This window comes from Crocuta crocuta, unplaced genomic scaffold, assembly GCF_008692635.1.
Source record: "Crocuta crocuta isolate KB4526 unplaced genomic scaffold, BGI_CrCroc_1.0 scaffold160, whole genome shotgun sequence".
Lineage (NCBI taxonomy): Eukaryota > Metazoa > Chordata > Mammalia > Carnivora > Hyaenidae > Crocuta > Crocuta crocuta.
Window position 1 is genome coordinate 6,174,403 of NW_027527591.1, and position 27,540 is coordinate 6,201,942.

A 27,540-nucleotide genomic window follows, 5' to 3' on the forward strand; every position below is an offset into this window, starting at 1 on the left:
CTGTTATATAAAATATAATAAAAATAAATTTTGAAAATGATTTAAATGTTAAGCAATTTAATCAGGTGATGCAAACACATTAAAAATGGCCCAGGGGTGCCTGGTGGCTCAGTCAGTTAAGCGTCCAACCTCGTTTCAGGGCAAGATCTCACGGTTTCTGAGTTCGAGCCCTGCGTCAGGCTCTGTGCTGACAGCTCAGGGCTTAGAGCCTGCTTCGGATTCTGTGTCTCCCTTTCTCTCTGCCCCTCCCCCACGCATCATGCTCTGTCTCTCAAAAATGAATAAACGTTTTAAAAAAATTTTTTAATGGCAAAGCTTTCATCAACTTTTAAAAGGTCCACTTCATTATGGATAATACTAAAATTTAGCTTTGTCTTGATTCTGCCACTTTTATTTTGCCTCATGTTCCGCCTCTTCACATGATCATCCAGCACAGCTGAAGAAATGTCCTAGCTCCAAATGCTACCTGGCAGTTGCTACTTGATGACACTGGGCAATTTGAGGTTACTATTTGTTCTCAAAAGACGGTCACACTTTGTCATGCAACTTTTTATATTCGACTTGAGATGCTTTCTCTGCAGTAAAAAAAAAAGCAAGCCACCTTGTAGTTGTGCTAGGCTATTGGTGTGAAGTAGTACACCCAGTATGAAAACCTGAAGATTATCATTAAAAAGGGTTAAGATGTTTTTCTGACTATAGAACCATCAATGCTACCCCAAATACTCACCTAAACATATCCTAGATGTAAGAAGGTCACTGTGTTAAACTATAGTAATAACAGTTACTAGGCTACCAACATCTGGTACAGTGAAATAATTATGGTAGATAATATTTTCAAGCGGTCATTCACCTAGTAAAACAATTTCAGCTCAATAGACAACAGAGTATCATTTATTACCTGTGACTCCAATTACAACTCTCCAAAAAAAGTAATAAACCTTCTATTTTTCCAGTTCAAAAGGACTGATAACAACTCACACATCTAATGTATATATTAAGTTTCCCTTAAGAAGTCTCTTCTGTGCCCTGATAAGACAGTATCTAAGGGAGTCTATATATAAAAATTCATTTTGATGCATCAAACCAACACAAGATAGACTATTCATAATAATGCAAACACAGGAAAGCAATCCTTCCAGATAAGTGAGAAATGCTTTGCAAATGGTCTCTGTGCAGAAAGTTGAGACAGTTTTCCATGCCAAATAGCAGTGTCCAGTGTTATCTATACGGGTTTATTAATGATCTTATGAAAGTTTAAGAATTATGTTGCTGGTTCGCTAACTTACCACTATTAAAATTCTTTCACTCATTATCAGCTAATGAACATGAATAACTAGAGGCTTGTGTGTTTGATGCTTAGCACCCACCAAAGGACCTAGCATGTAGTAGGGGTTTAAGTTACATATGTTAAGTGTACACATAAACTACTATCTTAACTGATGAGTTAGATGATAAATGTAACAAAAAAAAATTCAGTCATAACTGCCTCAAAATTCAGTTGTGAAAAAAATGTATATGTTAATAACTCAATGTTCCCACTATGAAAGCCCCCATTTCAGATTATTAAAAGTTATTCCTCTAAGATAAAGACAAAGACGGGATATTTTCAATCACCACTTTTATTCAAACTGACATCACATGGCTGCAGTTATGATACACTGAGAAGTCCACAGAATTTCTGCCCCCCCCCCAAAAAAGCATTAACTATAAAGAAACACCAGACAAACTGAGGGACATTCCACAAAGAAACTGGTTTGCACACTTCAAAATGTCAAGTTATTAAATACAAAGAAAGGCTGAGGAACTGCTCCGTAAAGAAGGAAACTAAACAGTCATGACCATATGTGATCCTGGATCAAATCCTGGACCTCTAGAGGACATTTTGGAACAATCTGTAAATTCCAAATGAGGTCTATGGAGAAGACGGGTATAACAGTGTGGATTCTGATGGTGTGCACTGGGTTACACAGAAGAATGATTTTAAAGAAGAATGACCAGTACCATCACCAACACTTCCTGGCTCTACAGCACATGTACATTAGGATAACGGGCACCTTGGATGTGATTCTCAGCTCGGTTACATTCAAGCAATCCACTGTGAGAAGATTGAGAACACAGGATAATGTGTTGACACTGAAAATGAGAATTCACAAAGCACAGTGGAAAGACTGCAAAGATAGGCAGTAAAGGGAGTTAAAGACAGGGGAAGTATAAAGCATTCAAGTATGGGATAAGGGCACTTAAAAAGGCAGATATCCAGGTGGTCTTGGAGTTAGGGTAGTAATCAAGGGTAACAGGTATGAGAGTCATAAAGGAACAGCTAGCCTCAAGCCTAACAGCTTTTATCATATTGATCAGGAGACCAGCACTCTGTTACCAGCTTCATTAAAAACTAATTATAAATACTACTCAGCAATTAAAAAAAGAACAAAATACTGATACATGCTACAACATGAATGACCCTCAAACACACTATAGTAACTGAAAGAAGCCAGATACAAAGACCACATATTGTACGATGCCATTTATATGAAATGTCCAGAAAAGGCTAAACTATACAGACAGTAGATTAGTGGTGTCCTGGCACCGGGGATGGACTGTGATCCCCATTTGATTACATTAAACAACAACTCATGTGTAATCCCAAAATTGAGGCATAGAGCTATTTAGTGACAATCACAGTACATAACTCGTAAGGGCTCTTTGAAGATCAAATGAGATAACACAGTTTAAAAGCTTAGAACAGTGCCCGGCACTTGTAAGGGCTCAAGATGTACACGCGCGCACACACACACACGTCCAGCTTAAAAACTTAGAAAATAAAATGCATGTAAAAAAAAAAAAACACAACAACATGCATATAATAAATTATAAACGTAAATAAAGTATAAGTTCATACTTAATTAAAAGACTCGGCAACAAATTATAGTTCACCCGAAACCTATTTCTTAATCAAAATAAACAGTTTAAAATTATTTGGGGAGAACTTTTTAAATATACATATAAAGTATAAGAACAAAGGAAACTTACTACATTATTTCCCTAATATTTGGGGTCTAAATAAAGTTTCGGGAAATGTTGAGACTCTTCCTCAGCCTCTCATCTTCTCAAGTTGACATTTTGATGTGTTAATTCCCTAATTACATTATTTTTTTAGTATGTTCCGCATTTTATTTCTCTATATAAGGTCCTTTATTGAATATGGACATCCATCACATTTTTTTTACTTGAGTAATTTTTTATCACAAAGAGTAGGCTGTTGCTACATCTTAACAATATAATCCGGGACCAAAAAAACCCAGAAATCAATGCTATGGAGGCCAAAGGCCCCTACCTCAGTGACATACGTACACCTTTCCATGTCTTCTTGTCCTTTCTAATAGACGCTGTGACACTGGAGGCGCCAAAGCTCTCTCTTCCCAGTAGGTGTCAAATAATGGTGTGAGTACCGCCTCCTGAACTCAATCCGGTTCATTGACTCTTCCAATACAGGTATACAAAGTGAAAAGTTGCTAACCCACTACGCCACCAGTCAATTAAGTAGCTGTTTCATTTTAATCCTTTGAAATAACTACTCCATGAACATACCTGTATCTCTTTGGTTAAACTATTTCCTCACCAGCATCAACATTTATATTCTATTTATTATCTCTAAGACCATTTATAAAATGAACTTGTTTTTGTTACTCTCTGATTCCTTAAGTATTCCCAGAAAAGCTTCCTAACATGAGGAGAAAGTAGAGACAAATTTCAATACTTGATAAATTTTATCTTGATAACTTTGAAAACAAATTTACTCTTTAAACTGCATTATAAAAAATACATTAGTCTTCACATTAGCTTTACATGGAAATATATACTTGCTTGAATATTTAAATATAGTTTCTCTTTACCAAAAAGTGTCACTCAGAGCCCTAATTACACAAATAATTTAAATGCACAAATGCAAAACACACTTCACACAATATTGTCCACATACTGTATAACTTGGGACAATTATAATAAAAATCTATGCAAGATACTGAACAAGGACAATATTAATAAAATATTCATTGTGGTTATAATTTGATTTTTTACTATTAAAAGAATTTAATGCATTATTGAATACACAAAAAACATCCAACTGTTTCATCTAATCTGCAAATTAAGCCAAAATATATTTCGACAAAGGGGCACATCTTGCATCCTACCAAATTCTGTTAAGTAATTCATTTCTAATTTAAATTATAATTTTTACAATTTCAAGTTTTCAAGCTTGTCTAAAATAATGATTACAGGAACTTATAAATATTTCCAAAATGTTAAAAAAAATAATTAGGACTGTATTATACTTTGATATTTTTAGTAATATAAATTTTAAATATAAACCTTTTTTCTCTCAAAAAATGGTATTTAGAAGTTTCCAATGTGAAAAAAGTAGTAAAATTTATTAACTGCTTTTGATCATTTGAATGATAAGAACTGTCCTCTCTGCATGATGTAATCACAATAGATATGCTACATCGTAATTATGGAGTACATTATTTCCATGTGATCTCTTGCTTTTTAACTTAAACCAAAAGCATCCAGAATGCCTACTAATAGTACTTAAGGAAATTACAGTGTCTAATCTATAGGCAAAAAAGACACCAACACCCACAAATAGAATATTTTTACATATTAGCTGCTTGTTTACTTCCTAATCAGTAGGACAGTTTTCTTTCTAAATGAGAATTGGAGGATTATTTTAAACTTGTGGCCTATAGTGCTGTTTTAAAGAAGGGGAATTAAAATATGTTTGTATAGGAGGCAGGGTTGACATTGTTTTGCAACGAAAAATATAAACATTTGTCCATTTTTTTCAACAGAATAATTGTTTTAAATTTCGAAGTAAAGAAATTACAACAGAACACCATCATAACGTACCCACAGGTTAAAAATGGCCCCTGAAATAAAACTACATTTAGACACCAACTGTTACACTATATTTCATTAATTCTAAAGTAACACATTTTTATCTCTGAAATCATGGTACACTGATCTAGTTTCAATAAAATATGGTTTATACAATGTAGTCGAAATTCAGGTTTCCTTTAACATTAATGATTGAGTAGGATCCAGGATCCTTGTCTTAACAGGATAATCGGATGCATCGATACCAGCTCAACCAGTGTTCCTGAATAAAGGACTCAAACATATTCTGAGTATCTCAGACCCAACTGCTTATCTTAACATCTTTTGTTTGAACTATTAAAATCAGATAGCAAGTTTAAGGAAAGTCAAACTACTGTACAAATATGTCGTTTTTCACTTGCAAAATTGGCCTCCAGGTAGGCTATCGGTTTTATTAGATCTTTTGAAATATTAAGATTACAAATAGTTTGTTAATGGCAACCATTAACGGTCTGCCCAAATTACCAAACCAGTAATTTCAGTTCAAGCTGTTACAAAAAATGATATGGTAGTGGCTGAAATATTTTTAAGAGGTAAGGCCATGAGATAACCCAGATTTTAATAATAAACCACCAACACTTCAGGTGGAGGGGAATAAAGGTGGTGGAAAACATTAATTACACTGGCAAGATCATTTTCCCATTAAGATCTAATAATGCTAAAGAAAAACCTACAGACATTGTATATGCGCATGTGTCCAAATAAGGAAAGTCAGAGACTTGCAGATCCAATTTAAATGAAGCAGGAGGAGTTTGTGTTTAAGTATATAAAATCACTAGGCAGTTTTTAAAAACTGGGTTAAAGATTATGGAATCTCATTTTCTTGAATGCTTTTAAAAGTAAGATACATTATGTTTTGTTTCTGATCATTTAAATCAACCTCATTCAAAAGTTGAGATAACTTATTATAGTTTCTTCTTAAGTATCCAGTCAGAATATGGTATTGACAATACCACTCTGAAACACACAGAATATAGGACATATTCATTTGTTCCAATTTTTAAAAAGTAAAAATAAGGTAGCATTGTTTGCCACATTCATTTTTGCAATATCATAACCTGCTGACATGAGATACAATCATAAAAAATAAATAAGAAGGACATGATTTGAGGGAGAAAAATGTATACTATGCTAAATTATGGGTATAAATTAAAATGAAGCTCTTCTACAGCATAAGGACAAAGGATGTGTCTGAATCTTTAGGGGAAAAAAGGACCTTAAACACGAATTTTAAATGAATTATAAAAATTCTGAAAAATAATGTCTGTAGCAAAATAGTTGAAGGTTAATTTTTTTACCAAAGCTGGGAAAGCTATGTGCACAAAATGTATTTCAAGTCAAGTACGGAATCCTCAGCTAGCCTAACAGAAACGCTTCTAGGTGGCCTCATCAACCTGCGGTTTGTCTGACAGCCGAGTCCTCACCCTATCAGAGTACGGTACCTGAGAATATAAGCTTCTCAAAGCGTATCTTTTAACAGGTCTAGAAGAGTTTCTCCTTTTTATCCTAGAGCGTTTTTTGCCATTCCTCCTTCTTCCTGCAGCGGGCCAAGAATCCTGCACAGGTGGCCTGAAAGTACAGCAAGGGACTCCTCCTAACTGCCCGTCAGCAGCTGCCGCCGACGGAACCTGCGGAACCAACGGAACCGGTGGAACCGACGGAGCCGCCGGAACAAAGGGAACCGGCGGCACCGTGGGAACCGAGGAAACCGTGGGAACCGGCGGGCTCAAAAGCATTTTGGCTGGTTTCTTCGCCGCCTTTAACTTGGTGACGTCACTTTTTTTCTTAAGATGCAGTCGAATAAAGGCGCTCCTGGACTGATATTTGCGACGCAGAAAAACAGAGTATTTTGAAATATACTTGCTAATTATATCACTTAGTTTGGTCCGAATCCAAATTGACTGTTTTTCTGAAGCAATTCGGGTTTTGGGCTGGAGAGCAATTGGTTTATAAACCTTCTGCGGAAAACCAGGCTTGCTAGTTTTCATCTTCCTTCTCTGAATTTTCTTTTTACTTTGTAGGATCTTACGTGGAGCTGATTTGGGGGAGGTTATGGCAGCATCGCGGTTTACAGGAGTTGACTGGAAATTACTTCTGACTGGAACTTCACTAGCTCTCGAAGTCCCTGGTCTTGGCACACGCTCGGGAGAAATACGGGCCCCTGGGTAGGCCATTAGTTCATCTCTTAGTGTCAAAATGCCTGTTGGATCAAAGCCTTCTGCAGGAGCATCTTCATCTGAACTGGAGCTTGGGTCGTTCAAGTGAATTTGATGCCAGTTATTTCTATCAGTTTCTGGAGGATTCGTTACAATTTTCTTAGTCAATGGGTCGTAGTAATCAAAGGACCTCCGCTTATATTTGTACTGTATGCTAACATCTCGACTACTTCTGCCACCAAGGTACTTTTTAGAAAAGTTGAAGGATTCGCCATTCTGAAATTTCATATTTGAAGAAATAACATAGACTAAGGCATTGGGTTGCAAAGGCTTCAAAACTTTAGTACATGTTTCAGGAAATTCAAGTGTTCCAATTTGCACTCTGTTTTTAATTTTTCTGTCTTTCTGTAAAAGTAAACGCTTCCTTGTTCGCAAGTCTTCCTCTGGTCCACTTCCTTTTGTCACTGACTCTTTTATGAGATTGGTTTGAGTTCCATGGCTGACTTTTACAGCCTGGCATCGAGAAGCCACTCGCCAGGATTGTTCATAAGGCCTCTTTGCTATAGGATGATGGCTAGGTTTATCTAAGGCCACTGAAAAGTCATCAGTATCTGAAATGCCACCTGCATTATCATCACAGTCTGAAAAAACTTGAATTGCTGCAGTGTCCTGACTAACGTCAGCCCAGGTAATCTTTTTTCCTTTATTCAAATTTTTTTTTTTTACTTTCCTGGTCTCGCAGTCGTCATCAAAGTAGCAGTGGAAACGACCTTCCTTAAATTCCTTCACGAGAGCATTAATCTTCATGTCATCTTCTCTCATTATTTGAGACCATGTCTTCCCAACAAATGAAGGCGGGACATGAGGCAAGGCTTCTAGAACTGGTTCATCAGGATTGTCTTCTATGACCTCCTTTGCTTTTTCCCGGTTCCTTGCAGAATCGCCCCTGAGAACAGGGCCTGAACGGGAGTCACGTCTTTTTTCTTTTAGGTCACCAGACCTCTTCTTAGACCCTTCCTTTCTATTAGCAGCTTCTTGACGCTTGCCAGTATTAGACTGAAGGGAGCGATCACACTGAAGAGAGCGACTCATCCCAGAACCGCATGGTTCACAGCTCATACTTCGTCGATCTGCAGATTTTAACTTCTGGTTTCCTTTACCAGCCCTCTGACGGCCTGCTGACCCAGGAGAGGCTTTACGAGACCCTGCAGAAGCCCTAGATTCACCGTGCTTATCTTTTCGGCCCGTAGTCTCTTCTTTCTTCTGACAAATATTGACTCCTTTAGCAGCTTTCTGAGGTTGTTTAGTCGCAGGCTCAGAATGGTCTTCTCGTTTAAAATTTTTCCTAGGACGATCAGATCCACGACCCTTATCTTCAATAAGCTTCACCGTTTCTTTATCAGACCCTTGTGATGTCACAGACCTATCGGGGGGGTCAATTTGAAACTTTATTTCAGAACCATAAGACTCACAGCTTGCCTCTTGGAGAATAATATAGTCTTTCTTCTGGTTTACTACTCTGAAAGTCTCTTTGGGTTCATTTGTCATTGATTGAGGAGAGGCTTCACAAACATATCCTACTTCAGAATCACAAGAGTCACAGCACTCACCTAGATCAAAACCTTCTGTATTTATACAATCGACTTCTTTGACAGTCACGTGAGAGGAGTCAATCACTGGCTGAAAAGGGATATCAGACTCAGCAATCACGTCACAATCACTATCACTGGTCACCAGGTCCACAAAGAGCATCTTCGGTAGATTTGCTTCTTTAACCGACACCTGAAGTTCGTTAACCACAATTTCAAGAGGAACATCAGAATCACACATCATTTCAGAATCACTAGGTTCACTGGTCTTTACTTCCATGCCAAGATGCCGTTCCTTCGGAAGATCTATTTCTTTGCACACCACTTGAGACTGGTCAACTTCTAACTGAATATGAACACCAGAATCACATTTTATTTCAGAAACACTAGGTCCACAGTCCTTATTTTCTAGGTCATTATGACCCCTCTTTAGCGAGCTTATTTCTTTGACGGTCAGAGGAGACTGATCAGCTACAAAGTGAACAGGAACATCAGAATCATAACTTACTTCAAAGTCACCCAGTTTATAGCTCTTATCTTCCAGGTAAATATGGTCTTCCTTCCAAAGACTTACTTCTTTAACAGATTTTTGAAGCTGGTCAGCCACTGAGTGAAGATGGTCATCAGAAATAAAAGTTATTTCAGGACAAGAAACATTGCTCTTATCTTCCAAATTGACATGTTCCCCTTCCAAAATGTGTGGCTGCTCAACCACTGATTGAAGAGGGATATCTGAAACATAAATTATTTCAGAATCATTGGGTTCATAGCCCTTATCAGCCAGGCAAACATGTCCTTCCCTCAGAAGATTTATTTCTGCTGTAATAGCCTCTTGAATTTCATTAGCCACCGACTGGACTGGTTCATTAGAATCAAAATTTATTTTAGAACCAACGGGCTCCACAATCTTCCCTGGCAAGTCAACGTGCTCCTTCCAAAGGTTGACCTCCTTAACGACTTCTTCAGTTTGGCCAGCCACTGACTGAAAAAGGATATCAGAATCATACACAATTTCAAAACCCTTGGATTCATCCCTCTTATCTTCCACATCACCTTCATCCCTCTTATCTTCCACATCACCTTCATCCCTCTTATCTTCCACATCAACTTCATCCTTCCAAAGGCTTATTTCTTTAATAGTTTTTCTAACCTGGTCAGCCACTGACTGAAGAGGATCCTCAGAATCAAAACTTATTTCAGAACCACCAGACCGACTGTGCTTCTCTTCTAGCTCAACGTGGTCCTGATCCAAAACAGTTATTTGAGGTTGATCAACTATGGACTGAACCAAGAAATCAGAATCCAAACTCATTTCAGAACCACTACATTGGCTGTGCTTATCTTCCACATTCACATGACCTTCATTGTCACGGTTTACTCGTTTAACAACCCGTTCAGGCTGATCAGCCACAGGCTGAAGAGAAACACCAAAACCATGGATTAATTTAGAGCCACTAGTTTCAAACACTTTATTTTGCAGTCCAATATTCTCTTTCTTCCACAGGGTTGTTCTCCTAACCACTTCCTGAAATTGCCTAGTCAATGGCTGAAGAGCGTCACCACAATCAAACCTTACCTTACAATGACTAGGTTCACTGTTTTTATCTTCCAGATGAACGTTTCTTTCCTTCAGGAGGGTTGTCTGAGGTTGACCAATGACCGAATGAAAAGGGGCTCCAACATCCAAGTTTACTGCAAAACCTCTCGAGGCAGTACTTTCACCTTCTGGGTCAACACGGTCCTCCTTCAAAACAGCGATGTGAGGTGTTTCAGTCATTGACTGAGGGGGGATGTCAGCATCAAACATTATTCCAGAGCTACTGTATTTGTCATGTGTTTCTGGAACATGTTGTTCTTTCTGAACACTGATTTCTTTGACAGCTATCTGAGGTTCAGTCACTAAATAATGAGGAACATCAGAACCTGTTTCAGAACCGCTAGCTTTAGCATTTTTACTCTGTAATTTAATAAGCTTTTCTTTTTGAAGCCATATTTCTTTAACAGACAGTTCAGGCTTGTGAGTCACTGACTGATGAAGGTGGACACCAGCATCCAAACTTGTTTCATAAACACTTAATCCATTATCCTTATCTTGTAGCTTTATGTGTTCTTGCTGATGGCTTGTTTCTTGAACAGCTATATTAGGATGATCAGTCACTAAATGAAAAGAACTGTCAGGTTCAGCTATGTTAGGATGATCAGTCACTAAATGAAAAGAAATGTCAGGTTTTAGGCTGATTTCAGAAATACCAGGTCCATTACCTTTATTTTCTAAGTGTATGTGCTCTTCTTTCTGAAGGTTTACTTCTTGAATGGGATCTTGAGAATGTCCAGGAATTGAATGAAAAATATCATAATCCAAGCTTAATTCAGAAGCACTAGGTTCATTTACCTTATTGTCCAAGTAGATCTGCTCTTCTTTGTGAAGACTTAGCTTTTCCAAAGCTACTTCAGGAGGGCTAATCACTGAATGAGGAGGGACATAAAAATCCAAACTTATTTCAGAACCACTGGGTTCATCATTCTTCCTTCCCAAGTGTATATATTCTTCTTTCTGAACGATTACTTCTTTAACAGCTAGTCCAGGTTGATTTGTCCCTGAATGAACAGGTATACCAGAATCAAAAGCTACTTCAGGAACACAAGACTTACTCATCTTATTTTCCAGAGGACTTGGTTCCTCCACATAAATAGCTACTTGAGACTGGTCACCTCCTGAGCGAGAAGCAGTATCAGAATCAAAAGTTATTCCAGAACTATTTGACCCACAGTGTTCTTCCAAGTTAATGTGCCTTTTTCTTATTTCGTCAATGTCCATCTCAGACTGCTCAGTACCTGACCTAACAGGGGGATCAGATTCAAAAGTCAGCTCAGAACTGGAACACCCATAGCTCTTAACTTCTATATCGACATTTAACTCTTTCAGGCTTATTTCACCCAGAGCCCCTTGACGTTGATCACTAGCTGACTGGTAAAGAGAAGCATTAGAATCAAAGCTCTGATCAGAATTGCTAGACTTAACACTCTTATTCTCCAGGTCAACAGCTACTTCTCGAGGGCTTACTTTTTTAACTATTACTCCGGACTGGCCAGCCACTAAGCGGGCATCAGTGTGAAAACTCATTTCAGAACCATGAGAATCATAGCTCATATCCACAGGTTCATTCTTCTCTTCCAGAAGATGGATTTCTTCAGCAGCCCTCTGAGATTCATCAGTCACTGTGTTAAGAGAGACAGCATAATCAAGATGTTCTTTAGCACTACTGAATTCATAGCCCTGATCTTTCAGATAGACATGCCTATCTTGTAGGTTTCTTTCTTTGACAACCAGTTGGGGATGGTCAATTACTGACTGAAGAGCAACAGGGTCAACTACTGACTGAAGAGCAACATGGTCAACTACTGACTGAAGAGCAACATGGTCAACTACTGACTGAAGAGCAACATGGTCAACTACTGACTGAAGAGCAACATGGTCAACTACTGACTGAAGAGCAAGAGGGTCAACTACTGACTGAAGAGCAACAGGGTCAACTACTGACTGAAGAGCAAGAGGGTCAACTACTGACTGAAGAGCAACAGGGTCAACTACTGACTGAAGAGCAACATGGTCAACTACGGACTGAAGAGCAACAGGGTCAACTACTGACTGAAGAGAAACATCGTTATCAGTACTTGTTTCAGAACAACTTGATCCATAGTTCTTATCAACCAGGCCAATGTCAATCTTCTCAAGTTTTGCTTCTGTGACAGCCCCTGGGAGTTGGTCACTCACTGATTGAAGAGGCAAAGTAGAATCAGTACTTATTTCAGAGCTACTAGATCCATAGTTCTTATCAACCAAGTCAAGGTGTTCCTCCTTAGAAATGTTTACTTCATTTGCAGGCTGTTGGGTGTAGTCATCAGCTGACTGAGGTAAGGCATCACAATCAAAATTAATCTCAGAATCACTAGATTCATAGCTTTCATCAACCAGGCTAACAGGTTTTGCCTTCTGAACACTTACACCCTTAACAATTACTTGAGTTCGGTTGGTAGCCAACTGAAGAGAGCCAGCACAATCAGAACTTATTTCAGAAACATAAGATTTATTATTCATACACTGTACATCAGCATATTCTTCCTCTGAAATGCTTACTTCTTTGGCAGTCACTCTAGATTGCTCAGTCAGTGAATGAAAAGAAGAATTGCAGTCAAAACTCAATTCAGAAGCTCTTGAGTCATAGTTTTTATCTTCTTGGTCAACTTGCTCCTCCTTCCAAAAGTCCTGTGCAGCCTCTTCGGGTTGATTAGATGCTGACTGAAGAGAGCCACGAGCAAACTTTGTTTCAGAAATCACGGAGCTCTTCTGTTCCAAAAAGGCTGACTTATTAAAACCCAAATGCTTTTCCTCTTGGATCTGATCCATACCAGAAAAGAATTTCTCACGGTGCTTTGCAGTAGCATCTTCAAAGAGTCCTTTATTAGAAGGCATGCCAGTTTTATTCACCTTGATTGCTTGGTGTACAGCCAATTTGGAAAGAGATTCAGATTTTGAGGAGCCTTCAGTACCCATAAATCCACGCACTTTAGTGCCAGTTGAGAAAATTTTACGCTGAGATTTTACATCTTCCTGTATAATCAATTTATCTGAATTTGTACATAAAGATTTTCTATCTGATTCTTTACGTTTCTGATAGGAAACTGAAGATGTTTCTAGAGTGGATGATAGCACAGATTTTCTAGAACCCCTCTCTGGCTGTTCAAGGTATCTGTCAACTTTGTTTGGGTCACATCTTCTGACTGGATCCAAACTGGCTACTGCTGGTGACCTAGTAGTTTTAGTTGTAACTGGTCTATCATAGGAGCTTCCAGGTATACAACTAGCAGGAGCACTAGAAATCACCGAGGGACATATTAAGCTCTGCCGATTATTTGTAGCTCGACCAATACCAACTGGATTAAATTCTTTCCTACCACTCCCAATTTTATCCACAAACTCCAAGGGCTGCTGCTGTCCCTTCTCCAGTTTTTGAATAACTGATGGTCTAACTGAAACCCCCTGTATATATTCCTGAGATTTACTAGGTCTAGAATGTAGCTCTTTACTAGGTTCAAAACCCCTGGAGGAGCTCTCTGCTTGGACACTAGCAGTATCATCAGTCATTTCTTCAGAAACAGAATCATCGATAGGAACCACTTCAGGAGGTGACGCAGCAGGTGACACCATATTCGTAAGAAGTCTCTCATTTTGCATGGATCTAAAAAGCAAGGAAAAAAAATCCATAAAGACATTCTAACATCTAAATGTTAAGGTAAAGTCATAATAAAGGTTATTTTCTTTCCATCCTGGGCCCAACTGTTAGAGGACAAAGAATCAAGGCAATCACATGAGGCTATACACTGTACATATTTTCAGGTAGGTAAGTCAGCGCAAAAGACAGAGGCGGCTCCACCAACTGCTACTTGATGAACATAAATGGCAGGGCACCTGGATGGCTCAGTTGGCTGAGTGTCCAAGTCTTGGTTTCAGCTCAGGTCATGATCTCACAGTTCTTGAGTTCGAGCCCCATGTCAGGCTCTGCCCTGACAGCACAGAGCCTACTCAGGATTCTCTCTCCCTCTCTCTCTGCCCCATCCCCACCCGCAATCTCTCTCTCTCAAAATAAATAAACTTTAAAAAAAATTTAATTAAAAAAAAAAAAACACAAACGGCTCCTAAATATGAAAAACTATTTTTTTTACGAAAGCCATATATCAGACTGGTAAATAGGAAAAGGTTTAACATCAGTCACTTCACCTTCCAGGCTTCAGTTATCTCCTAGAGAAAAAATATAATTTTCCCTCAAGAGATTGTTTTGAGGAGTAAATTCGTAGTTCTATATAAAGAGCATTTTTTAAAAGCCTGGAAAATAGTAATCATTCACAAATGCTGGTTAGCTATATTACCTTAACACATTGTCGTTTCTTTTCAAGCGTTTATTTAAATTCCGGTTAGTTAACATAAAGTATTACATATTAGCTTCAGGTCTACAATATAGTGATTAAACACTTCCATATAATACCAGTGCTCATCGTATAACAACTGCCCTCCTTAATCCCCATCACCTATTTCACCCACCCTCCTACCCACCTCCCCTCTAGTAATCAACAGATTGTTCTCTATAGTCAGTCTGTTTCTTGGTTTGTCTCTCCCTCTCTTTTTTCCCTATGCTCGTTTGTTCTGTTTCTTAAATTCCACATATGGTAAAAATCATACAGTATTTGTCTTTCTCTGGCTGATTTCGCTTAGCATAATACTCTCTAGCTCAATCCACATGGTTAAAATGGCAAGACTCTATTCTTTTTCATGGCTAAGCAATATTCCATTGCATAGATATATGCGTGTGTGTGTGTGTGTATTATGGAAACAGCCCAAATGTCCAATGACTGATAAATAGATAAAAAATAGATGTGGCACAGAGCCTGGAACCTGCTTCGAATTCTGTGTCTCCTTCTCTCTCTCTCTCTCTCTCTCTGCCCCTCCCCAACTCATGCACGTTCTCACTCCCTCTCTCTCTCAAAAATAACCAAACATTAGGGGGACAAAAGCAACCTACCAAATGGGAGGAGAGATTTTCAAATGACATATCTGATAAAGGGTTAGTATCCAAAATACATAAAGAATTGCTACAATTCAACACACCAAAAACAAATAATCCAATTTTTAAAAAATGGACAGAAGACATGAGCAGACATTTTTCCAAAGAAGATATAACAGATGGCCAACAGACACACAAAAAGATACTCACTTATTATCAGGGAAATACAAATCAAAAACCTACGAAGAGATATCACCTCACACCTGTCAGAATGGCTTAAAACCAACAACACAAGAAATAACAGGTGTTGGCGAGGATGCGGAGAAAGGGGAACCCTCTTGCACAGTTGGTGGGAATGCAAGCTGGTACAGCAGCCACTCTGGAAAGCAGTATGGAAGTTCCTCACAAAGTTAAAACTAGAACTACCCTATGATCCAGCAATTGCACTACTAGGCATTTACCCAGAGACTACAAAAGTACTAATTCAAATGGATACAAGCACCCCAGTGTTCATAGCAACACATTGCTTTGGCAAGGGTGTCATGACATAGGCACTGTTAGTAGGAATAGAGGTTAACTGAATCTCTATGAAAAACAATCTGGCAATGTCTATTAATAAATTAAAAATGCCAAGAGGAGTCTAAGGAGACGTTGCGAGTTAATGGAACATGGTTAGCCTAGATGGGATCTTGAAACAAAAAAAAAAGACATTAGGTAAAAACTAAAAATACTGAATAAACTACAGAACTTAATGTATTAATACTGATTCATTAACTGTAGCAAATGTACCATAACAGTGCAAGTTGTTAGTAATAGGGAAGCTAGGTGGGGAGGCTTACAGTAACTCTGTGTACTACCTTCTCAAGTTTTCTGTTCATCTTAAAACTGTCCTAAACTGTAGTCTTTTAAAAATAAGTTTTTTAAAATACATGAGCACCTAAAAGGTACCTTTATGAAACACTTTTCAATTTGGAAGATGCCTCAATCATCTAAGAGAAATGTATATACGTGTCAGCCACATGCAATTTTTTAAAAGCTTTTACTTTTAAGTAATCTCCACACCCAACGTGGAGCTCAAACTCACAACCCCCAGATCAAGTTCGACTGACTGAGCCAGCCAGGCGCCCTGCAACTTTTTTTTAATAGATCATAAATATGATTTCTTTCCCATGAAAATTTCTCATAATTAACACTAAAATAACATTTTTTGGTATTTGTAAAGTTAAAATGTTAACCCAGGTATCAAAATAATATGATGGGACAAAAAAATTCCAAATTTTTTCACACTTCTGAATTCTAATCAATAAAACTGCAGTAGAGATACCACTTTACCCTAGTTTCTCAGAAGCCCTGAAGACCATTCCCGTTTATTTGTCTTAAAGACTATCACAAAGGTCTCAAAATAAAATTAATCTTATAACATTTGGCAAAGAAAAGAAAGTAAGGCAGAATCATAAAATCAAACAATTAGGCAAAACCCCACAAAAGTTAGGGTTCACCACCTGGACGCTTTGATTTACATCTGTATGTGCTTAAAACTAACACCTAAACTACAATCTACATTTCTACTCATTTTAAACTAATTTTACACCAAAAAGCCCTCTAAAGATCTAACCACTCAAGATTTAAAACCCCTCTTTTATAGAAGTCTTGTGCTAAATTTTTAAGATCTATAAATAAAATCTTAGAACTATATATCAAATCTATGAGATGTGATCAAAATGGAAACCTGACACTTTTAAGTCTTCCACTAAAAGAGGATTTACTAGACACAAATGAATTCAATGAGCGCTTAATTCAGAAAGATAAAAAAAACAACCAGGACGCCTGGGTGGCACAGTCCGTTAAGTCTCTGACTCTTGATCTTGGCTCAGGTCATGATCTCAGTTTGTGAGTTCTGAGCCCCACAAAGGGCTCTATGCTGGGATTCTGTCCCTCCTTTTCTCTGTCCCTCCCCTGCTTGTGCTCGCTTTTTCTCTATCAAAATAAATAAACTTAATTTTTTAAAAAAAGTAAAATAACCGATTTCCCCCCATGCAAGAAATTTGAGGAAATAAATTAAGAAAAAGAAACACCAATAAACAGAAAACAAAAGCAAATCAAGAGCTGATTTTCAAGAAGGCTAAAATAATAGAAAAACCTGCAATGTCTAGGTAAGGGGGAAGAGAGAAGAAACTTTAAAGAATCAACTCTGTAACTCAGAATGCTTACAATTGTAAGTAATATGTTGCATGGGATTTAAAAACCTCAAGATAAGAAAATGTAATTCAAAATCAGATATATAGACATTCACACAAATACAAGAATTTAGCTTATGCTACAGATGACATCTTTTTTATTTTTAAAGTAATCTCCACACCCAATGTGGGGCTCGAACTCACAACTGGAGATCAAGAGTCGTGTACGCCACCAACAGAGCCAGCCAGGTGGCCCTCCAGTGACATTTTATATCAGTGGAGACCATATATGTTTATTTAAAAAAAATAATAAACCCCACCTCACACCACGTATAAAAACAAACTCCAGGAAGATGAAAAATATTTAAAAGTAAAATAAGGACATGAAGGAAAAGACATGAAAGAAGCCATAAAGGAAAAGCCCCCTTGTATCTAATTATGCCAAAATGTTTCATTTCTATATAGTAAAAGACAATACACACAGATCAAAGACATTTGACAGATTCTGAGAAAATAGTCACAACATATTTTAAGATATAAAAGACTATTATCTATAAATATTGCATACACATTCAAAATATACAAATAATTCAACAGCAAAACAGGCAAATCTACAAACAATTCGTAAAATAAACATAAGGCTAATAAACATATATAAAGAGACAATCTATTTTACTCAGAAGTAAACAAAGACTTATTAAGGGACATATGGTTTTAGCCTCTTAGGTTAGATGGGGGAGGGGGGGTGGCTGCTTATCCCAGTGTTACCAAGAGAGGTAAGAACCAAGCATTCTCAAAGACTACTATGTATACGTATATTATATAAATTGCATATAAATTGGCACAGCCTTCTAGGAAGTGTCTCTCAAGAATTTTAAATTTCCACACACACACCTCGAGCAACAAAATAAATAACAGTAAAGGATTAAAGCCCACAGAAGACACATCCAGGGGTTTATAATGATATGGATAACTTAAATAAGTGAGGGAACAAGAAAGCCCTTCTTCATAAAGGTAGAATTCTGATTAATACACATAAAAACTGTTTCAGGAAGACTCATCAATCAGTGTTTAATATTAAGTGAGTGGAGGTACAGTAAGAAACAGTATTTATTTACATAGTCTCAAAGTCCTTGTTATGAATTATGGGGCAAAAGGAACACTGCAGTAGACAAGCCACCTTAATTAAGAGATCCAAGTTAACATAACCAGCCGTGAGGCATGGCAACCTCATGGGTCTCTTGATACACTGAGAAGGGCACACCAACTATAATTTGTTCTTCTCCCCACATGCGTAACCAAAGTTTAATCATGAGAAAATGTCAGGCATACCCCAACTGGCGAATATCATACTAAATAAGTGGCCAGCAGTGTCCAAGTCTTGAAAGCAAAAGACCAAGGACTGTTCATGAATCAGGGAGATGAATAAGAAGATGGGACAACTAAATGCCATGTGTGATCCTGGACTAAATCCTGGTCCCAAAATAAAGGACATTATTAGTAAGACAACTGACAAAATCTGAGTAAGGTCTACAAATAGTATAGCATCAATGTAATGTCATGGATTTGATCATTGTGACGTGACTATTTTAGATTAAGTCAGGTGAAAGTTATACAAGAATTCCCTGTGTGAGTTTTGCACTTTTCTGTAAGCCTGAAACTGTTCTAAAACTAAAGGTTAAAAAATAGAAAATATTTTTGAAGGTCCAGAAACTTTAGCCCAGAAGTTCAAGTTCTAGAAATGTACACCACAGAAATAGCTGCATGTACAAAATGTGTGTTGAAGCCCTGCTTATACATGCTATAAACTGGATTTTTATACTCACCACAAGATAATCTTTCCAATGGCTAAAAAATAACATATTTTCTAAAAGTTTTCCCCCATTTAAACTATTCATCATTTGCTAAACTCTAGGTTGTGACTTGCAAAGCATTCAAGTTTATCCTTTTTCTAGAAATGCTGGTGCTTATCTCAACACCTAATTCTGCACCGATGGTGCTAATAATCTATTTTGCTTTCTCATACAGCTGTAGCTGCAAACTCGCCACAGTACTTAATCTAATCTTCTACCAATATTTTCCTTTAACACAGAACGTTAACTCTTACATGTTACCAAAATATTTTTATTAAAACTTCAGCCAAAAAAAACTGATAAAAGAGAAAGCTCTCAAGATACTGACAGATCATTAAAAAGTCATTCTATTTAAGGTCTCTTCTAGTCAGTTCAATTCATGTGTTCAATTCATGTGGAACTGACTTAGTTTTTACTTAGACTACCCTTACTCTGCACTACAGTCACCAGGTTGTCTGTTACGAATCGTTTACAAGCTACTATTGGGGCGCCTGGGTGGCTCAGTCAGTTTAGCATCCGACTTCGGCTCAGGTCATGATCTCAATCATTCATAGGTTTGAGCCCCACATCAGGCTCTGTGCTGACAGCTTTGGATTCTGTGTCTTCTTCTCTCTCTGCCCGTCCCCTGCCTGCTGAGTCTCTTGCTCTCGCTTTTGCTTTCTCTCTCAAAAATAAGCACACGTTAAAAAAAAAATGAAAAGCTGGATTACTACATGGCCATGAGAAAGAATGAAATCTGGCCATGTGTAGCAACATGGATGGAACTTGAGGGTGTTATGCTGNAAAAAAAGAAAAAACACTAAAGAAAAGAAAGATCATTATAAAGAAAAAAATTAAAACCTATTTTTGTCCCCACCTTTTCCCCAACTTAATCCTATGACATTCTTTTTTTTTTTTTTCAATATTTTTATTTATTTCTAGGAGAGAGAGAGACAGCATGAGCAGGGGAGGGTCAGAGAGAGAGGGAGACACAGACTCTGAAACAGGCTCCAGGCTCTGAGCTGGCAGTCTCGACGCGGGGCTCGAACCCACAAACTGCGAGATCATGACCCCAGCGAAAGTCGGACGCTTANGGGGAAATGGGGGGGGAGAGGGAGGGAGGCAAACCATGAGAGACTCTTGAATACTGAGAACAAACTGAGGACAGATGGGGGGGGAGAAGGGGGGAGATGGGCATGGAGGAGGGCACTTGTGGGGATGAGCACTGGGTGTTATACAGAAACCAACTTGACAATAAACTAAAAAAAAAGAAAAAACACTAAAGAAAAGAAAGATCATTATAAAGAAAAAAATTAAAACCTATTTTTGTCCCCACCTTTTCCCCAACTTAATCCTATGACATTCTTTTTTTTTTTTCAATATTTTTATTTATTTCTAGGAGAGAGAGAGACAGCATGAGCAGGGGAGGGTCAGAGAGAGAGGGAGACACAGACTCTGAAACAGGCTCCAGGCTCTGAGCTGGCAGTCTCGACGCGGGGCTCGAACCCACAAACTGCGAGATCATGACCCAAGCGAAAGTCAGATGCTTAACCGACTAAGCCACCCAGGCGCCTCAATCCTATGACATTCTTAACGGAACACCTTAATGATATAAAATTGTTTACCTGCCTACAACTTTTATTTAGAGAAAAGCATGGTGTAGTCCCTACTACCCTTTACAGTGAAATTGCTTGTTTAAGCTAGGAAAAAATTTTAAGTAATTACAAAGAGAAGTTTACTAGATAAAATTTCACTTTATATTCCTTAATTAAAAGATTCACTTTAAGAAGTACTAGCAAGTTAACATAAACGTCTACTGTAACATATAGTAGCTATGTACGGATACAGTTGCGCTCAGCTACCTTACCTGCTTTCTTGAGAATGATACGGGTGATGGCGGAGTACATCCTGCAAGAAACGTTCCATCAAACTAGAGGTTCCCATCCTCTGTCGACTCTGTGTGGTCAAGTATCTGTGCTGAACACTGGACATATGCTGTTAAAAAAAGAAAAGTAACTGAACAGTCTTACATAGGTAATACTCAGTAGTGAGTTTCACAAATGGATTCATTTATATACTCCTGGAAGAAGTATAAACTGATATAACCTTTCTATAAAGCAATTCTAAAATATGTATCTAAAAATCATACAACTACCTTTCCCTTGAATATAATGATCACATTTCTCTAAATCTGTGCTAAGGAAATTATCTTAAATGTGGATGATGTATGCAAAAAAAAAAAAAAAGCATAACAAGAAAAAGCTGGAAGTCTCCAAAATGTCTAACAGTAAAATCCTTAAATTATAACATACCCTAAAATGTAATACTATACAGCTACCTAAAATAATACAAAGAATTTTAAATAACATGGAGAAATGTTACATATTAGAAGAAAAATGGAAGATGCAAAAATCACATGTACGCTTTTACCTGAAACTATAGTTTTAAAAGGTATAGACAAGTCAATGGAAGAAAATAAACCAAAATTTTAAAAGCATTTGTATCTGTGAGGTACACTTCTAGGTAGTTTAAAACTTTTTCTTATAAATTCTTTTATTTTTCCCGAGCAAGTATTTTTACAATAAAAATCTGTTCAAAGAGAGAAGAGAGTGGAATCACTGTATTCTTAAAAGCCAAAGACTAGGGCACCAGTCAGTTAAGCGTCTGGCTCTTGATTTCAGCTCAGGTCATGATCCCACCACGGGATCGCGCCTCCGCCAGGCTCTGCACTGATGTCTTCCAAAGGGGCTGTACCAATCTGTACCCTCACCAGCAAGGTGTCACAGTTGCCTTCCCTCTATTTCCTCATCAACACCTGCTACTCTCAGTCTCTTTAATTTTAGCTACGGTAGAGCGGGTTTAATGTTGTATCACTGTTGCTTTAAATTTGCAATTTTTGTGACAGCTTTTCATCTTTAGTGGTCACCTGGATATCTTCTTTTATGATGTGTCTGTTCAAGTCTCTTCCTGTCTTTCAAATGCATGTTCTTTTATTTAATGAAGTGTAAAAATTATTTCTTCTCGACATGAGCTCTCTGCTCAATTATACGTGTCTCAAACACCGTCCTTCTCTCTGTGGCTCACCTTTTCACTTTTCCTTTTGGGGGCAGGGAGTTCATCAAGTGTATTTTTGCGAGCACACACTCGCATACACAGTAAATCCACAGCTTTCCCAGAAATAGTTACAGGACACCTCTCCACCTTCTTAATCATCTCCCAGCGTTTCTTAACTTTACTGCAGTCCAATTCACCAATTTTCTTCTCTGTCAGTGCTTTTTGTTACCAGTTTAGGAGATCTCTCCCTACCTCAAAAATCATAAAGATTTTCAATTTATTTCTAGAAGTCTTACTGTTTTACCTGTAATATTTACATCTACAATCTACTTGAAATTGGTATTTGTATCCGGGATGATTTAGTGACAGAGTTTCATTTCTTCTTCTCCATATGGATATCCAATTGACCCAGCAGCATTTACCGAAGAAAGTCCTATCCTTACCATTCTTTAGCAGCCACACTTGTCACAAATCAAATATCCACATACGTGTCTGTTTCTGAAGTTTTTGGTTTATTTCCATGGTCTTTCTAATTTTGTACCACTGTCTTAAAGACTGTAGTTTAGTAAAAAATTTTGATACCTGGCACACGAAGTCTCCTGACTTTGTTCTTCCACAAGACTCTCCTGGTTTTTCCTAACCTTCTGCATGTGCATACAGATTTTTAGAACTGGCTTAATTTTCATTAAAAACAACTTTTCTAGGGGTCCCTGGCTCACTCAGTGGTGCAGTACGTGAGTCTTGATCCCTGGGTTGAAAGTTCGACCCCCTCGTTGGGTGTGGGGATTACTTAAAAATAAATTCTTGAAAAAACAAAAAAAAAAGGTTCCTGGAATTTGTTTGGAATTTCATTAAATCAACATATACGTTTGGGGAAAACTGGCATGTTTATAATATTGATTTTTCCAAGTGGTGTATCACACCAATTATTTAATTTTTCTTATACTTCTCTCAGTGTCTATAGTTTTTTACGTAAAAACCTTACACATATTTTGTTATATTTATTCCTTAGAGTTCATGTTCTTGGATGCTATTATTAAATACCTTTTTTAGGTCTCGTTTTCTGTATGCTGTTGGATCTAAAAATACAATTTCTTTTTATATTGCCCAACAAGCTTATTAAACTCACTTATCAACTCTAATCGTTTGCCCAGGTACCTTTCGGTTTTCGACATCTACAATCACAGTTTGTACAATGTACCATCACAGTTTTGTTTCTTTTCATCTAATCCTTATCATTTTAATTTCTTTCTTTCCTTATTCCCCTTGCTAGAATCTCTGAGAACATACTGGATAGTTTAATTCAAGCATCAAGTCTATTTTCACTTAATATAGTATTGATGTATTTGGATTTAATCTTTGTTTTTATTTTTTAAACTGTTGCCATTACTCCTGCCTATATGATGTCCCTATGTCTCTTCTTTCTTTCCTTTTTGTGGACCATCTTTTATTATTCCATGTTCTCCACTTCTGTAAAGTTGGTAGGTAGTTATAGGCTAGGCTCTTTTTCTAGTCTATTAGTGCTAACAGATTGTAACAAGCAACCCTGACCTACCAAGATCCAGAATTACTTGTTACTTTTACTCTCTTCTTAAGCAAAGAATTAACTCAATTTACTCTCCTTCCAGTTTAAGTGCCGCTGTTGTCAATGCCACAAGATATCATGCATTTAGACCACCTGCTACCTTTCCCCTGCTCTTCATGACATCCCGTATCTCTAAGTTTCCAACTGAAATCATCTTCCTTCTGTCTGAAGAACTCTTTTTAGGATTTCCTTCAGTAAGGGTCTGTAACCAATAAATTCCCTTAATTTCGTTTTCTGAAAATATTTCTATTTCCTTTTTTTTCAAGGATATATTTATTAAGCATAGAATACTAAGTTGGTAGTTGTTTTCGTTCTTTTGGTTTCCATTGTTTCTGTTGAATATTCAGGTAGATCTGGGCCCTATATTTCTCCACCGCCTTTAGAGTTCTCCAAAGCTATGAAATTGATCGATTTATTTATTTATTTATTTAAGACTTTGTACTAAGTACAAATTACTTCAGCTGTCATCAATAGGGTTTTTTTTTTTTTGTCTTATTTACTTTGAGAGAGAAAGATAGAGACAGAGCACACGCACAAGCAAATAGGGGAAGGACAGATAGAGCATCCCAAGCAGGTTCTGTGCTGTCAGCACAGAGCCCAACATGGGGCTCTATCCCATAAACCGTGAGATCATGACCTGAGCCAAAACCAAGAGTCCTTCACTTAACCGAGTGAGCCCCTCAGCCACCCTGTCAACAGCCTTTTTAAGTGCCTGCTTAGTACATGAGTATCCAAATGTCTAAAAATTATTTTAAAGCTTATACAAAAAGTTATATGGAAATGCTTACTGAATAGAACTTCTAGTTAAAGATTTAATATTTTATTAATATCAAAAGCTCAACAAGTAATCGTCCAAGTCAAGTGGTGACATAATTTCTCGATCATGACAGAAACACTAAAGAGAGCTTTGAGATTTATTATCTGCTACCTCATATTTATAACCAGCATCAGAAAGGTTTTTTCTATAAAAAGGCAGAGATGTAGAAATCATAATAACTTTTTCTTAGTATGAATTTATATGATGACTGTTGATAACTCAACAAAATAAATGCCACTAAACAGCAGAATTTTTACATAGGACAAACTCATCTTAGCTATCACTTAAGACAGAACAGTTCAGCACTAACAGGACCAGAGCTTCATTATACTATTCCTTCACCTATGACACAATTCCACAGCTCAGACCCTGAAGAAAACCTTGAGACTCTTCCAAGTTAACAACCCCAGCCAAAAGACCTACAGCTACTATTCCTATGAATACTTACTTCACAATGCCCATATACAATGCTATGGACAAACTCTTTGGACAAAAAGAAAAGAAAGGAATACCACTCAATTCATTCTTTGAAGCCAGTACCATGCCAGTACTTAAATCAAAAACATCACAAGGAAATAAAGCTACAGACAATATTTCTTATGAATATAGACACAAAAATTCTCAACAAAATACTACCAAGCCAAATCCAGGAACATACAGAAGTATTAAGCACCATGACCAAGTGGGATTTAGCCCAGGGATGCAAAATTGGCTTAATAGCTAAAACTCAATCAATATTAATTGCTACAGACTGAATTGTGTCCTCCAGCCCCCAAATTCGTATGTTGAAGTCCTAGCTTTCGATGTGACTGTATTTGTAGACAGGGCTTCTAGGAGGTAATTCAAATCACAACATATAAGAAAATTAACTGAAAAATGAATCAAAGGCCTAAATGGAATAACTAAAACTATAAAATTCTTAGAGGAAAATATAAGGCATAACACGTCATGACCTTGGACCTGGCAATCTTTTATGACACCAAAAGCACAAGCAACAGGAGGAGGGGGAAAGAGCTAAATGTAACCACAGCAAACTTGAAAATGTTTGTGCATGAAAGCGTAATCTTGTAAGTCCTTACCTTATTCTATAATGTCTTACAGCATCTAATTCTCTAAATTCTTCACCCCTCACTTAACAGCCGCCCTACACCTTACCAGCACTGTGGCCACATGGGCTCCCGGCTTCTGGTTAGCATGACAGCCACCCCTCTGCCTAGAAACTCTTCCCGCAGATATGAGCAAGCCTGGATCCCACATTCATTCAAATCTCAACTCAAATGTCTGTCGCTCCTTAACCTTTCCAGGCCGCCCCGCCTAAGAGTGTACTCCTCTCTCTATTTTACTTTCCTCATAACACTTATCACTACCTGACATATTATGTTTATATGACTATGTATTTTCTGTCTTACTGCACTACAAAAGGCACTTGGATCTGTCCATGGCTATATCCTGAGAACTTTAAACGGTGTCTACCAATTAGAAGAGTCACAACGATCCGTTGTTCAATGGATGAATAAATGAGTTTAATAAAATACATGACTAAGTCCTTTGAGGTATAACCGTGCTCACAGGATCCTCTCACCTGTTCCAGGTTATTATAGCGCACACAGCAATAGCTGCAGTATCCTTGTCTGTTCTGCATGCTGAATAACCAAAGTCAAGTGGCTACTGTCCGGGAATACTCAACTGGAAACAAAGAAAATGGTAAAAACAAACAAACAAAAAACAGTAAGTCCTTACTCCTGTGAGGAAAATACCTTTGATAATATCAGAGAACAGAAATTCATTCTCGAGTCTGACGCACTTTCCTACTTCAATAAATTACGAAATTAGATAAGGCTGCCATGAGCTACTGAATTGATCAGTGAGTGAGCCTTGAAGAGACAGGAGAGGTGTGCACGTTCTAACAGAGTGGTGTGTTGTTGACAGGTGAAGACCAGAGTCCGTTTTTCATCAATTTTCTGATAACTTGTTAGAATTATTAGGAAATGGTTCAGTACTCAGTCTGTAAAGACAAAGTCCTACGTCTGAGTTGGACCTAACATCAAATTCTGTCACAAGAGTAAAGATACGTGTATTTTCTGTTTAAGCCACATAGGTGCAGATTTTAAAATAAATTACCTGACATAATTACTAAAAATCAAAGTAACTAATTCGTGCCTTACACACAAGATGTTTCTCTTCTGACGACTACATAAGCCAAATAAATAAGGGGTATTTTTTCCAGTTGGTGCAATGAGATTTCTCTACAAATAAAGTTTCCAAGTTGCTACCTCCTTAAAACTATAATCCTTCAACATTACATACTGCAATGGTTCCCAACCCAGGCTGAATATCAAAGCCATTCCCCAAAATTCTGGTTTAGTAGGGCTGAGACAGAGCCTAGGATTCAGAATTTCTTTCATTTCCCACGTAATTTTGTAACCAGTTCATTCACTGACACAAAGTGTTTAGAGTTAACAATTATTTTAAATAATAATTCAATATAATTTTAAGGTTTCTGCTGTTTCGTTAAAATGAAAACAGAATTGTTAAAAATTAATTTCATCAAGTTTTCATTCTAATTATTTTAAAAATTCTTGTCTGTTGAAGAATATATAACAGAACAATCTTATAATGTGTTGAGTATTTCTGATAAGATGATCCTGCAACATAAAAAGTTTACTCATTGAAATCAATATTTAGAAATGAAATCACAGCCTTAAAACCAATGAGAACAGAAGAGTTTTATTAAATTAAAATGCTATCATAACATCCACTTACCTGTTACTTTTTATTATGACAAACTTCAACTTTCTGACTTCCACACTTATGGGAAAATATAAATCAATTAAACCA

General features: G+C 37.4%; 1 protein-coding gene across 1 annotated transcript; it reads right to left on the minus strand.

The window, feature by feature from the left end:
• Window positions 1–326: 326 nt before the first annotated feature.
• ZDBF2 (zinc finger DBF-type containing 2) lies at window positions 327–27,540 on the minus strand. Its single transcript, XM_077771278.1, has 8 exons — window positions 27,466–27,540; window positions 26,285–26,388; window positions 21,114–21,241; window positions 12,324–13,917; window positions 10,940–12,029; window positions 10,447–10,768; window positions 6,375–10,329; window positions 327–575 (listed from the first exon to the last, which is right to left on the minus strand). Exons 2-8 carry the CDS (start codon window positions 26,342–26,344, stop codon window positions 477–479), a joined length of 7,248 nt encoding a protein of 2,415 aa, XP_077627404.1. The 5' UTR covers window positions 26,345–26,388; window positions 27,466–27,540; the 3' UTR covers window positions 327–476.